The sequence below is a fragment of the Oncorhynchus keta genome, chromosome 35 (assembly GCF_023373465.1).
Source record: "Oncorhynchus keta strain PuntledgeMale-10-30-2019 chromosome 35, Oket_V2, whole genome shotgun sequence".
NCBI lineage: Eukaryota > Metazoa > Chordata > Actinopteri > Salmoniformes > Salmonidae > Oncorhynchus > Oncorhynchus keta.
The window spans coordinates 13,827,243-13,842,823 of NC_068455.1; the positions used below are offsets into that span (position 1 = coordinate 13,827,243).

A 15,581-nucleotide genomic window follows, 5' to 3' on the forward strand; every position below is an offset into this window, starting at 1 on the left:
TCTGAGAAAAGCTTGAACTAGTGACTTTTAATGGGTGTAAGAGGCTTCTGGTTGATTGCAGACGTGTTTTTGAATTATGCTCGCATCGTACTCAGACATGTAAAAGTGCACTTGGGAGGAAAATTGACGGATAAGTAAATAAATACACATCCGCGTGTTAAGTGGCAGCGCGTGAATGATTACCCCCTTTTCTATTTTATATCATTATTTGGGCTCGAGGAGAGAGAGAGCTGTGAGAGCAGCGTGTCGTCCCAAATCCAAATTCAGATGCTCCACTTGTCTCAGATCAGAAACCCATGAGCCAGTCAAAATATAATACTTTTCAGGAGAGACCCTAAGGTAAAGTTAACGGCGCTCAATTGAAGTAGCCTACATCTTGGCCTTACTCTCCTTCTGCAACAGAAGTCAGGCAGGGAGGGAGAACCACACCAGGCCAAGTAACTCTCCTCAGTGAGCCGCCTCTCGCCCTGATGCTCAAGGAGACATAATATTCTAACTCAATCAGGTTTCTCTTGGCTGCGTAAAAGTCAAATGCGCTTTGTTTTCTCTTCACCTTTCCAATGAAATGTTATTATAACACAATCCTGGCATTACCTAAACGTATTTGCTCGTAATTTGAATATTGGTAAACGATTTTCATGTCAAAGGAAGGAATATTTGCTATAGTTCCAGTTACACGCGCTTTTATACAGGTCAGTATTTTGCTCGCTATATTCAAGGAGCATGACATAAATGTTATAGCAGAATGTATTGAAAGAAAGGCTAATTGTAGCTAATTTTGCATTGTTGAGGACATTGAACACGTAGATGGAATATAACACCACGAATTCTAATAATAATTCTAATGATAATAATAATAATAAAAACATACGGTTTGATTTAGCTTTTGTTGGGACTGTAAGTAATGTCTCTGCTTTTGGTTGTTTTATTATGCTAGTAAGATGACCAAATACGTTTTCATATGTATTATTTAAGTAAGGAAAAACAAAATGATAAATGAAAGTAGAATAACTAAAGTATATAGCTACAAGGAGTAGATACTTTTATCACTTGACACTCTACAATATACACAACTCACCCACTGAATACTTATAATAATAATAGTTATTATTATTAACTATTATAACAATTATTAAATTATTTGAACAATTGTCCTACTTTACTGTATACATCAATAACATTACTAATAGTAAAAATACGGTTATCACTATTACTAATATATTACCTACTTTTACTATAGGCTAATAACGTCATTGTCATTACTGTAACGTTTTTTAGTTATCATTACTCTCCTATAGGCTTTTCAACCGGAATTGGTCGACAGTCAGTAAGGGCGTGCATGGCCTATAGATGTACCCGTTGACCAAGCTTAAGCCTGCATGCTGGGGAAATTCATAGTTTAGGATAAATATGAAATATGTTATGATATGATATCATGTTGGATGGATGTACACTTTGTAGGTGCACATTTAAGAGTGCAAAATAAATCTGATATTGCTATTTAGGCCTACCTTATAAATACTAGATACAAACTGTAATTTCCGAGATATTTAGGAAATGACAGATGTGGTAAATTTGATATTGCACAGTCATCGTGTCAGTGCTTTGTCCTTTTATTTAACCAGGCAAGGCAATTAAGAACACATTTTTATTTACAATGACAGCCTACCCCGGACAAACCCTCCCCTAGCCCGGAGGACGCAGGGCCATTTGTGTACCGCCCTATGGGACTCCCGATCACGGCCGGTTGTGATACAGCCCGGGATCGAACCCAGGACTGTAGTGTCGCCTCCAGCACTGCGATGCAGTGCCTTAGACTGCTGCGCCACTCAGTCCTTACTGCAGTGAAGTCTGGAGTTAAATCTCCGTTATTATAAAACGACAACAAAATGTTCATTGATGTAATGTCGAACAGAACACATCGTTTAATGCAGGAAAGCAGTACAGTCTTGTTGATTAGAACGCAAGCCTGTATATGTTGGATATCGTGGTCCAGGACGTGCATTGGATTTAAGAAAGACAGCAAGACAGCGTCTTCTGGTGGCGATGATGCAAAATAGGACTAAGTATTGAATGTCTTATCAGTGATTCTTATCATGTCAACTTTAGACAGTTTAGTCTAGTTTTTAATCACAATTTTGAAAAACATGGTCGCATCTATTTCAAAGTTTGTATTTTCTTGTTGCAATGCATTGAGCCATCCATCACGCGTACTGTTGAATGGAAATGACTGCAAACTGAAGAGAATTGTGCATAATACCACTTTCGCTCACAAATCGCTCATTGATATCAATGCCTAAAAAACTAATTAAGCACGCACATATCAAGTGAGGATTCTACCCAAAGTGCACCACAGCAATTGGTTACATAACTAATCTACAGGTATACCATGCATTCTTCAAATTCATCCCAATATCAACATCTCCTCAATGGCACTGTAGGCCACAACATCCATTGTCATAGCGTAAGTCTTCACAATTATTATCAAGGAGAACCGCATTTGAATATAATCAATAATCTCATATCCCGTAGGTGCTCTCAATAAATAATTTATCGTAGACAGGTGAGCGCACTTTACGGTGATACTTCAGCTGCTCCACGTAGGAGGCCTACATGCAATTACCCTAAATTAGCATCATAACGCGTTTCCTCTGGGATATATGCCGTCACTAATTGCTGAATTCCAAAAGCATTTCTTAATTATCTAAATCAGGACCTCTTTTCTGTTCTGGAACACGGCTATTATGGTCAATTAACGTTAATTAGTCCAAATGCTCGCGCTAATTCCTCTGGAATAATGAGCAGACTTTGAAGTGGGGCGTGGAGGGGGCACCAAACCTTTGTTCCTGGTTCACATTGTTGTTTTGGAACTGATCGTTCATGGGGTGTCATACTACTGAAAACAACATCAAGAAGGGAAATAGCATATAGGCCTATATAACCACATATCAGGATTGCAGATCATTGACAGCATTTACATGCACACCAATATCCCGTTATTATTCGGAATACTAAATTATTCTGTTTTTAAACATCATGTCCCGTTGACAATAACCCGAAAAAAGCTTGTATCCCGTTTATGAGCAACCCGGATAAAATGCCCGGGGAATGCTGATGTATGATGCTATGCTGATACTGTGGCATGTAAACATCTCATCCCTTTCATCTCATCCCTTTCACTGTTGTTTTTGCGGTGTGCTCAAGCTCAATTTCACATATCATGGATGTTGTGTGATGATGCTTTCTTCTGATTGTCAAGCAAATCACTTCAAAAAGTGGCAGGCCTGTGCAGGTCCTTCCACCATAATAATTACATAATCATTTAGACAACTATAATTTACTACTGGCGACTTTCACCCCTAAATTAGACACGTTTATGCTTATAATTTCCGACATTTGGTAGGCCATATTGTAGTTTCCGACATTTGGTAGGCCATATTGTAGTTTCCGACATTTGGTATGCCATTTGTTTGTCAAGTGTAGTTTGTTACATGTGGCTTCTCTGCTGTCATAACTTGTTGCCTTGTTGCCCAGAACACAACATATAGCGCTCACCAGAATAATGTATTTTTTTTTACATGACTCATTGTAGATAAGAATTTGTTCTTAACTGACTTGCCCAGTTAAATAAAGGTTAAATAAATATGTCTCTGTTCCACTGCAAGAAATGCATAGTCTAATTCTGCAGGAGTAAATATGACAGTAAGATATATGTGAGAGGTTATAGATACAGGCATAGCTGGGGGAAGTAGCAGCACCCTCTGAAAAATCGTAATTAAACAATTATATACAGTGCCTTCGGAAAGCATTCAGACCCCTTGACTTTTTCCACATTTTGTTACCTTACAGCCTTGTTCTAAAATGGATTAAATAAAAAAAATCCTCAGCAATATACAAACAATACCACAACATTTTTTTTGCCAATTTATTACTAATAAAAAACTGAAATACCTTTTTTGGTACCCTTCCCCAGATCTGTGCCTCAACACAATCCTGTCTCGGAGCTCTAAGGACAATTCCTTCAAACTCATGGCTTGGTTTTTGCTCTGACATGCCCTGTCAACTGTGGGACCTTATATAGACAGGTGTGTGCCTTTCCAAATCATGTTCAATCAATTGAATTCACCACAGGTGTACATCAATCATGTTGTAGAAACACCTCAATGATGATGGAGTCCACCTGTGGCAAATTCAATTGATTGCATTTAATTTGGAAAGGCACACACCTGTCTATATAACATCCCACAGTTGACAGTGCATGTCAGAGCAAAAACCAAGCCATGAGGTCAAAAGAATTGTCCGTAGAGTTCCGAGACAGGATTGTGTTGAGGCACAGATCTGGGGAAGGGTACCAAAAAAGGCTGCAGCATTGAAGGTCCCTAAGTGTACCCGTGACCTCCATCATTCTTAAATGGAAGAAGTTCTTCCAAGAGCTGGCCGCCTGGCCAAACTGAGCAATCGGGGGAGAAGGGCCTTGGTCGGGGAGGTGACCGGGAACCCGATGGTCACTCTGACAGAGCTCTAGAGCTCATCTGTGGAGATAGAAGCACCTTCCAAAAGGACAACCATCTCTGCAGCACTCCACCAATCAGGCCTTTATGGTAGAGTGGCCAGAAGGAAGCCACTCCTCAGTAAAATGCACATAACAGCCCGCTTGGAGTTTGCCAAAAGGCAGCTGGTCTGAAGAAACCAAGATTGAACACTTTGGTCTGAATGCCAAGCGTCACCTCTGGAGGAAACCTGGCACTATCCCTACGGTGAAGCATGGTGGTGGCAGCATCATGCTGTGGGGATGTTTTTTTAGCAGCATGGACTGGGAGACTAGTCAGGATCGAGGGAAAGATGAACGGAGCAAAGTACAGAGAGATCCTTGATGAAAACCTGATCCAGAGCACTCAGGACCTCAGACTGGGTTGAAGGTTCACCTTCCAACAGGACAACGACCCTAAACACACAGTCAAGACAACGCAGGAGTGGCTTCGGGACAAATCTCTGAATGTACTTGAGGGGCCCAGCCAGAGCCCGGACTTGAACCTAATCGAACATCTCTGGAGAGACCTGTGCAGGAACTCTCCCTATCCAACCTGACAGAGCTTGAGATAATCTGAAGAGAGGAATGGGAGAAACTCCCCAAATACAGATGTGCCAATTTTGTAGCATCATACCCAAGAAGACGCAAGGCTGTAAATCGCTCCCAAAGGTGCTTCAACAAAGTACTGAGTAAATGGTCTGAATACTTATGTAAATGTGATGTTTCAGTTTTTTATTTGTAACAAATTTTTACAAACTTTTAAACAAACAGGTTTTTTGCTTTGTCATTATGGGGTATTGTGTGTAGATTTATGAGGGGGAAAACAATTGAATCCATTTTAGAATAAGGCTATAACGTAACAAAATGTGGGAAAAAGTCAAGGGGTCTGAATACTTTACGAATGCACTTTATATATATATTATTTTTAGGGGGAGGAAGAAAAAAATCATCACAAAAGGGCCTTTATTAGTTCTGTATTAGCTGTCCAATATAACCTTCCGTAAGCAACAGAAGGATATATCTGCAGAAAATGTGAGCTACAGAGTGATACATCTGCGATAAAGGCTGACTACATACGGGTTACAGAAATATATATCTGCGGGAAAAACCGGGCTTACAGAAGGATATATCTGCTAAAAAACCTGCAGCACCCCCACCCGGAAACATCTTCCCGCGGCTATGCCTACAGTCAGTGTCCATATTTCAGTTAGTATTCCATTTAACCCATACTGAAATTAGGAAAATATTATGTTTATTCAAGGATACAGGGATACTCATGAGCGGGATACCAAAGGTGTGTGTAAGCAGTTTATCCAGAGTAAGACCTTAGGTGGGATATGAGCTACTATCCGGAAAACTGTGCGCATGTAAACGTGGTAATTTAGGAGGATCCAATTGCGAAACGCTTCCCCCGCTAGAGCGTCTGCTAAATGACTAAAACGTAAATGTAAATGATCAACCTAATCAACCTTTCCTTTTTCAATTTTCCAACAGTTTTAACCTGCTTTCACAATACACATCAGTGAAGTCTACAGAGTGAATAATATATATTTTCAAAAGGTCTCTAACATCAGCCTATACACACATAATACCACATTCTTACATTAGTGATGACGCTCCACATACATGTGATCAAGGAGAACGTCAGCTGGATGGAGAAATCTATATCATGTGTTATCCTGCCATCTAGCGGTGGTATAGCCGTCGTACATCGACAATGTTAACGCTATCCGAGTTCCTTGGGACATCCGTACCTTAAATCCTATCCCCAACCTTAACCCATACCATACCCTAACCATTTTGAATGTCAACGTCAAAGGGGCAACGTCCCAAGGATTCCGGATAGAAAGACTCACCAACAAGCCCCCAGCTGTAGGCATACCGTCAGAACAAGTGACTGTGACACCACCAATGGCTTGAATGGTTGGATGCATTTCAGTGGGCAACGTCTCTCCGAATCAGTTCACCCCTTCAAGATGGGGTCCTTGATGCGAATAACGACATGCTACACCAAAGCCCAGACCAAGAGCCTTTGGCAACCTCTGGAGCTCCTGCTGAACTCCACGAAGGGTCATAAAATGGCAATCCTCATCCCTAATCGAATGTTAGTGTTACATTCTTGTCCTCGTAGATTTAAAAAATAATAATATCATGTTTATTTCATAAAGATTCTAATAGTTACATTTTGAGAATGTCAAGAGTCTTATGTGCGTGCAGCATGTAATTCGAACCCTGCATGTCCACACTAAAACACCTGACTCAATAAACCCATCATCAAGATATCGGTTAGCTGCATTCAATTTATTACCACTTTAGCTTGGCATCCCTGACTTTCTCCTCTGATTGCCTCTGTTGGGTGAGATGTGCCCTCCAGTGTCACATGACCCTTATGACCCTCAAATGATCTCTGATGAAAGACACGAGGGTTCCCAAATAAAACACTAGAATCTTCGGAATAAGAAGCATTACTAAGATTAGAAGCTTGGGTGCAGTTGTGCAACACACGTAGGTGCAGATACTTAGGCCTGTAATTTCTCGCACAACATTTTGCAGATTTGTTTCTCCATTGAGAGAATGTAGTTTAAATAAGAGCCAAGAAGAGCTTGAGTGTTTCTATCCTCTTCTGAAAAACGTGAAAGAAAACAATAGAACATGTATGAATATCCTTCTGATCGAAAAATATATTATTGTAATATTTAATGAAAGATGATATTCTGCCAGCAATTGAATTATGGGTTTCATACGAGTCTCATATTTAAAGTACAGAATCAAGGGTAAGATATCCAATATTTTGAGTTACGATTTACCATTGTCAATGTTCTTATATTTTGAACTAACTTGTATTCAAACATGGACAGTCTAGTCAAGAGGGGAGAAGACAAGGACAGATGTATGGGGAATATCTAACCAAGCATCTTATTCAAAGAATTCGTTCTTCTACCCAATTCTAAAAACCAATGGCAACCTCATCCTAAATGCCTGTCTTTGTCAGCCTTAAAACCCGCCATGTTCTTAAACACCATTGTGCAGTTAAACCTCATAAATTTGTCGCGGGCACTGATTAAACATCACGAGAATTGAAACACTAAGGATTTTGTCTAGGTCCCTTTTGGAAGACAGACAATGGTCCATTCAGCTGGAGACAAGCACACAAAAAGAGTGTTTAAGGGGAGATGTATCGCGCGGAGGGGTTCGGCCAGTCCTCTCCATATGTGAGGCAAGGTGGCCCGATCGCCAGTGACAATAGACCTGGCGACAGGGACGATGCGCTACTGGGGCGGAGGACGAGAAAACAACATCATGGGGTCGTGAAAGTGTGGAAAAAGAACCCATGTTACCACAGAATAACGCATATTCCAGTCAACCCCTCAGATATATTTCACTTCCATCAATGGAATAAGAAAACAGGGAGGGAGAATGAAGTGAAGTGTTTTACCCCTCACAAGTGTTCGGGACCTTTGACTACATACATATATGGATTCTGGAATCAAGAAATGTAAATATGATATTTCAGTGTAATGGTCCAATTCTAAAAGCATGAGATTTCTCCTCCTAAAATTATATTTTTTTATGGAGCAATGAAATTGTGCATCTAATTCCCAATGAGAAGGACCAATTAAAGTGACCATCATAATTTCATATTTATGTGAATGTCTACCAACCAATAACCAATTATGAAATAAAAGTGCAATACCCTGAAAAAGTATACTATATAAGTTGTTCATATTATTACTGACATGTTCTTCTTTAAATAGGCCCGTCGCCATCCAGTCTAGACCTTCTTCGGTTAAATTGTCTATTATTTTCTAATAACTTACATATAACATTGCAAAAACAGTTTGCAAACTTCGTTATAAACTATTGTTGCATAGTTATGGATGTGATCAATTTATGCTTCACGTTGCTTGTACGTTTGTAGGCTAGACCAAAACAACTTTCAGTTTTAGCGTTTATTTCGAGTCATATGGCACTTTCGCTCTCTCTTGAAACAAGAGGAAGATAAGCTAAATAGTCGCATGCTTACCAGGTATTGTTATGCTCAGTCTTTAGACAGTGATTATGTTTGCTCAGCTTTAGGGTTTCGGGACTTTTTACATGATAAAAGCTCACATTTCTTGGTGTTTGTTTCTTATTACTATAGGTAGCTATAAGATAAGACTTTCTCCTATTTTTACTAAAATAATAAAAAATAACATGCACTGGTAAGATGCAACTATTTTAGCTATAATCCTAAATAGTTACAGGCCTATATCTATTTTATCGGATGGTGTACCTCTCATACCCCAAATAGTTTTATTGGAATACATTTCATTGCATGATGACATTAAAAATACTTGACAATATGTGCAAAAATGTATAAAATAAACTATTTATTCGTAATTCTATAAAAACACAAAACATCAAACAATACAACGATTTTGTTCAATAACATTTTCAGACAACAGTGAAAAACTGAATATGTAAATCAATGAAATCCTTTACTTTCCTAGTACATTTGATAAATATCATTGTGTAGATTTTAAATTCATACAAATAAATGAACATTGAAAATACTTATAAAATATAGGCTACACACAAATCACACACCACATTATCGAATTGGGGTGTCGAATCTAGGAGTAGAATGTCCATAGGCCTACCATCAGATTACAAGAAACTAATAACGACTCTAATCTTTCGAGAATATCATTCAATTCATTTAATAAAATACCAAAAATAAAATATGTGCAAAATACTTCTCGTAAAAAAATATTACTGTACTTATTAGTACACTTTTAAGTACCTCGAAAAATAACAGAATTCCGAAAACATTTAAAGTGGTTGTAAGTGTTCCTCTACTTAATATGTTATAGTCACGTAAAAGCACCGAATTGAGCTGAGTCGTTCAGAAAGTCTCTCGAAGTCTCTCGGTCAAGTGCTGGTATTGTTGAGGTAGAGCGAACGGCGACGGATGCTGAAAAGACTGGTACCCAAAACTGAAGGGTGTACCCGGGAATGTGGTCGGTCCAAGTCCTCCTTTCTCCGTGTCAATGAAACAGGTCTGATACGGCTTGCCATCCCGAACTAGGATGGGTACCACTACTCTGCGCAACATAGACGGTTGGTTTATGTCTTGTGACGTTCCCTCCGTTCGTGACCTCTTCATTTTGTACCGGTGGTTCTGGAACCAGATCTTAATCTGCGTCGGCGTCAGGCGGAGAATATGGGCAATCTGCTCGCGCTCTGGTGCTGACAGATAGCGCTGCTGACGGAAACGCCTCTCGAGCTCGAAGGTCTGGGCCTTGGAGAAGAGCACGCGGCACTTCTTCTTCTCGGCCTCTGAGTCCGGAGAAAACTCATCTGACTTGGTTGAGTCTGGGGCAGTCTCCAGGCTGCTCTCATCTGAAGCTGGGGAATTACAAATGATGTTACTACACTGATCAAGAAACCAGATAAACAACTCACGATATACAATATCACCAGAAATATCAGAATATAGAGATGTTTAAATAATAGAAGGCTTTAATAGACTACACGTCTCCTTATAAAATGTATCCAATAATTACAAGTCTTTATTAATTGTATACCAATTTGGATTTCACAGCTATGTTGGAAATCGCAGTAATGGATTATATGAAATTGTGTAAATGTAGGCAAGACCCATATTTACATTTGTACATTTAGCAAAAGCTCTTAATCCACAGCGAGTTACAGTTGGTGCATTCATCTTAAAATAGCTAGGTGGGACAACCACATATCACAGTCATATTAATTACATTTTTCTTCAATAAAATAGCTATCAACAAAGTCAGAGATAGTATGTGTTATGTGTTTATATGGATCATATGAAGTGGTTATCTGTTTCTATGCTCAGGTGTCAACCAGGGGGACTTACAGAGACAAGGGGTCCGGTCGCCGTCCATCCAGGAGGAGTAAGGGGAGCTGGAGCAGGAGTTACCGGGGGAGGGCTGCACTGTCTCTGCGTCATTTTCAGGCAAATCCAGGATGCTCCTCACGGAAAAACTGAACTTTGCAGCACCAGCCATTGCTTCCGGAAAAAAACGGAATCCTTGTGCGTGAAAACTATCCAAAGGAGAGAGACCGTTGATATAGGAGTAAAAGCGACGTATCAAAAAATGGCTACGCGTGCGCTGTCAGAGTCACAGACGACCTAGAATACACTGTCTGTGTGTGGACACGAGGTAGTGCAGTGTTTGTATAAACAGTACTTCGCCCGCTTATATATCCTCCTCCAGGATGCTAAGTACCTGAATTATTCGAGTGCCGTTATCCAATGATGTTAGGTTTGAACCCGCACAGAAGAATAACATCGTTGCCTCAACAATGGCGAAAGGAAACACTCGTCATCATTACAGATTCGTCCCGTATCGTTAAAAGTGGTGACCAGATAATGGTGATTGTTGCAGCTGAATCACATCTTGGGTGGCAAGTGACAACAGAGCCCAGCCCCGTCACTCACCCCCGTCGAAATAGCATGTCCAATATTTGCATACAAAGTGAGCAATTAGTGTGAGATGTCCCTGAGTTGGTTTAACTAATTTATTTATGGATGTGCAGCCCGTAGTCATTACAGGTATTTTGAAAAGACTTGAACAATCATGTTGTAAATAATGTCCCTGAGATGAAAATACAGGACAATAAAAATCCTCTAAAGGACATTTTGTTTGGATTGTCTTCATCTTCAAATAATGCAATATTAGGTTATTTTTCTTTAATTTGCGCTTATTTCGCTATCAATATCATTATATTTTCCCGAGGAAAAGACGTTTTTCTGTATAGGGTGCACATAGAGCACCACTCTAAAATGGAGAGACGACAATGACCCATTTCTAATGAGAAGACAGAATCGTATTATGGCTATTTATTTTGTCACAGACGTGAATTCTAAGAGGCTAGCCATAAGGACAGTGTGAAATAAATTGAAACAAATATGTTAATATTTTAGTATTAGTGTTATTTTAGAGATGACACTTGAATCAAAGGAGTGCTTTTGATTCCAAGATATGGCACGCCCTTCTTGGATGGGTCAAACGCTATATCGCTAAGGCGGAACAGGTGTCCTTCACCCCCAGTCAAAACACATGTTTTATAAAGGGATATAATTAGGAAGTAATGAGGCAGCTGATAAAGGTGATCAAAAATCACCAGAAGACGCGTTCATATTCTGGGGCACCTGTAAGGAGTGCTGTAAGGGGAAGATGAGGCATAAACGTATAATGCATGTTTCCTTTTTTCCGTTCGTTTTTGGAGTGTGTGTTAGTTAAACTGTACTTCAGACTGAAGAGAGGTCTAATATTGGCTCTTGTCCCACACTTCAGATATACTTGCACAGGCAAGTCAGTGGAGTTCCATCTAGTTCCCATGCCAGCCCCTCTCATCTCTGCTCTGCTCCGCGCACCTTGCCTTGGTGACAGAGCCTACCCTAGCGAGGAGAGTGGACAAGCCTCGGCCTCCCATCTCAAGTCGTCCTGGGTGGTCGGCCGAGGGGGAACACAAATACACGCCAACCAGAGGCCGAGAACAAAGGAGGGAAATGTAGCTCTGCGTCCGAGACCCGTTGGAAGCATTTGTTCCATTCGAGATTTTGCATTTGTTCAGTCCTGCAATAATACGGTGATTGACGCCCTGCAACAATGTCCTTTAACTTTCCAGAATAAATCCGAGCTTGTTCCTTGTTGTCATGGTTTTGAATGGAATGGGATGCGTGCAGTACTATCTTCTGCTGCTCTACGTCGAACACCCGCCAAGTTCATAGTGAGCAGAAATATTACTTATGCATTTCCAAACGAATTAAAAAGCTTTTAGTTTCCACCACACAAACTGAGTCGCTGACCTAGATGATTGGGATCATATGGCTTATCAAAATAGTGGCCTTTCATTTCGCTTTAATCTTTACGCACCACGAAATTGCATCTTTATGCACTGAATACCACTCTAAAAACAAGCCTGGTAACAAAAACAGAATCGACAACACTAAATGTAGACTCATTTAGATCTAAAACACACCCTAGAGACAACAAGAGAAAGGCTACTTTTGTTTAATCACAGTTTGATATTCATCCTATAAAAGACAGGGATAATCCTCCTATAAAAAACAGGGGAAAACGCAGATCTGTGCATCAAGGTACTCAGTGAACAACTGCTCAAATAATGTTGACAAACACTACAGCCAGGTCGCAAGAACTAACAGATTACTGAAAGCAAGTCGGCCTACTACGGTGGCTCAAGTGGGTACGTTAGAAAAGGACTCTTCATTTAAGTGCAAAACCTCGCAAGGCAAAGATACGTCATGTTCATGATAACGGGAATGTTTCTTTCCACAATGACCTCGCGAGCCCTCTTGATCTATTACACCCTCAGACCTCAGCTTCAGCCAGACATGAGAGGAAAGGACAGGAGAGGCCACTGGAGCTCTTTACGGACAAATATTTACTTTGGTTGTTAGGCTCTCGGTTGGTTCCAAATCTTCTCAACAAAATTGAGATTTTCTTACTTGAAGTGAAGTCCTTTAGGCACATTTGGTAAGACAATTAAAATAAATACTATTTCTTACTCTATCTAATTACAAACATTATGTAATATGTGTAATAATACAAGTTAAACAAATGATGTTGAAAATATTATTTAATCTCAATTTAATCTGATTTGATCTCTGCAACTGTCCTAAATATTTTGATAATGTAAAGAACAAAATATTTCATTCTAAGCATCTAAGAAATACCACCACAAAAACAACGATGTATTTTAAAAAAATTAAATGTGTGCATAAACCTTCAACGATATTCGCAATTCGAATCCCAAATATTGATGGTTACACCTAGAGCCATATTTATCTGCCTCTGGCATTCGCTCATTACACTGTACATTTCTTTCGATTGCCCTCTTTGCCATAGGTCTAAAACGGTTTAAAAACGCACGGCCATAGTTAAGATCGTGCCAAGAGTAAAGTAATTCGATAAATGGAACAACGGGTGTTGTTGGGGCATTTGCAATGAAGAAAAGTGCTCTTAACCCGCTACTCTGGTTTAGTACTGCGTGAAGAGTAGGGCGATCTATTTTTGTGTAGAGATGAAAGCTGAATTGAGGGCACGCTTATTATCAACGTGGCTGCCTAACATGTTTGAATCAATTGTGATATTCCCTTTTCTTTTGGACCTATTTATCGATTTAAACCATATACCACAGGCTACTTAAAACAACAAGTTGACAAATGATTAACAAATGTGCTAGTCTGGATAACATGGGCAGTGGTGTACCCGTTGTGTCCTTGGGCAAGCTATGGTGTGTCTAAGTCTGTACGTTGTCACTGTATGTCTGATAGTTGATATTTGTCTCAAACCATGTTACTCCCTGCTGCTGTCTTGATTGGACCAGGTATTTAATGTTTTAAATGTTTTATTTCAATGAGACTTAACCTGGATAAATAAAGGGTAAATACAGCAAATAAACCAATCTTATTCTTACCGTTTCAAATAACATGGCGAGAAAACGAACACCAACATTCACTTCTATAGGCCTATTTTACGGGCCCACCCATGACCTCTGTTTGTACCAATAGAGCATGAGCGTTGAACTCCCAACACCGTCATTGGACTGGAGGTCACCGTGGTAACATGCTGCCCTCTTGAGGCCATAGTCTCAACCTGACCCAGAATGCAGCGTGTAGAATTAGTTAGTATAGGTCTAATTTGCTATAGATCTAAATGAACAATTAGGCCCAATATGAAATCCAGAAAGAGTATATCCGTTATCTGGTGGGCAGTTATAAAAACATGATATAAATATCACAATATGGTCATCAGCCTATAATGAAACACAAATGCAAAGCCTAATTTAGCTTATTTTTAAATGGCTGCATGTCTTTTCTAAAAAGGTATTAAAATGACAATTACTAAATATCATGGTATGATATCTGTGTGTCTGTAACTTTCTCACTCATTATTATTCACTATATATTCAGTATTATCCACAATCATAGAATAGACATTAATATAGAAGTGTTAAGAAACATATTCTACTCTTATTTACAATCAAATGTACTTTAAAATGACACAATTAATTATTTACCATGAATTTATATTGGGCACAAAATAAACAGAAAATGCACTCAACAAGTTTGCGGAGTCACAAGCTGATTTCAAATCCAAACCTTTGGAGTATAGAGCCAAAAGAAAAAAACATCACTGTCCCAATAATTAAAGAAGACACTGTAGTTGGCCTCGTTCAAGGGTTCTCAAACTGGGGGAACCTATCCTATCTACAGGGGGTAGCCTACTTGTGAAGACTCGTGCTTCTACACCTGCAATGCTTGCTGTTTGGGGTTTTAGGCTGGGTTTCTGTACAGCACTTTGAGATATCAGCCGATGTACGAAGGGCTATATAAATACATTTGATTTGATTTGATTTGTAAGAACGTCGGCCTTGTGCTCAGTTGTACGTGAGGGGATATTTCCACCAGATGGCGCCACATAATCGTGGAATAGAATTCCAGTGTAGAATTTCAATAATTCTCTACATTCTAAGTTGGTGGCAGGCAAAGTAAACCATGTGGAGGGCGTGCCATGTCTCTTTAAAAGTTCCTTTGTCATCTGATGATGCAAAAAGTAATTTGATGTGGCAAGCACTTTAACAGGCTAATAAAACAACTAAACAAGACAGCAGCCGAGTTTCATCGAACCCATTGCTATTCTTCTGTATTCCTCTATTCCTGTTGGTTTTGGAATACGAAAACGAAAAAGTTACCTAGAAAACTTGGCAACCTACGGAAATCAACGTGTCAACTTACTTCATCATATTCGTCCCATAGATAGGCTACATAAGGCCTTTACTGTTTTGTTTGAGCTCGACAATGCTGCTCTTTGATCATGTGCATCTTGCTAGTACACAACCTCGTATTTAGCCAACGTCTTCTTAGGCAGTGGTGTAAAGCACTTAAGTAAAAATACTTTAAAGTACTACTTAAGTTGTTTTTTTGGGCTAACTGTACCTTACTATTTATATTTTTAACAACTTTTACTTTACTCTACTAAATTCCTAAAGAAAATAATGT

At 39.5% G+C, this 15,581-nt stretch overlaps 1 protein-coding gene across 1 annotated transcript; it reads right to left on the bottom strand.

The window, feature by feature from the left end:
* Positions 1-9,277: 9,277 nt before the first annotated feature.
* On the bottom strand, positions 9,278-11,180 carry LOC118375375 (homeobox protein Nkx-2.8-like). Its single transcript, XM_035761906.2, has 2 exons — positions 10,407-11,180; positions 9,278-9,919 (listed from the first exon to the last, which is right to left on the bottom strand). Exons 1-2 carry the CDS (start codon positions 10,555-10,557, stop codon positions 9,417-9,419), a joined length of 654 nt encoding a protein of 217 aa, XP_035617799.1. The 5' UTR covers positions 10,558-11,180; the 3' UTR covers positions 9,278-9,416.
* Positions 11,181-15,581: the final 4,401 nt, after the last annotated feature.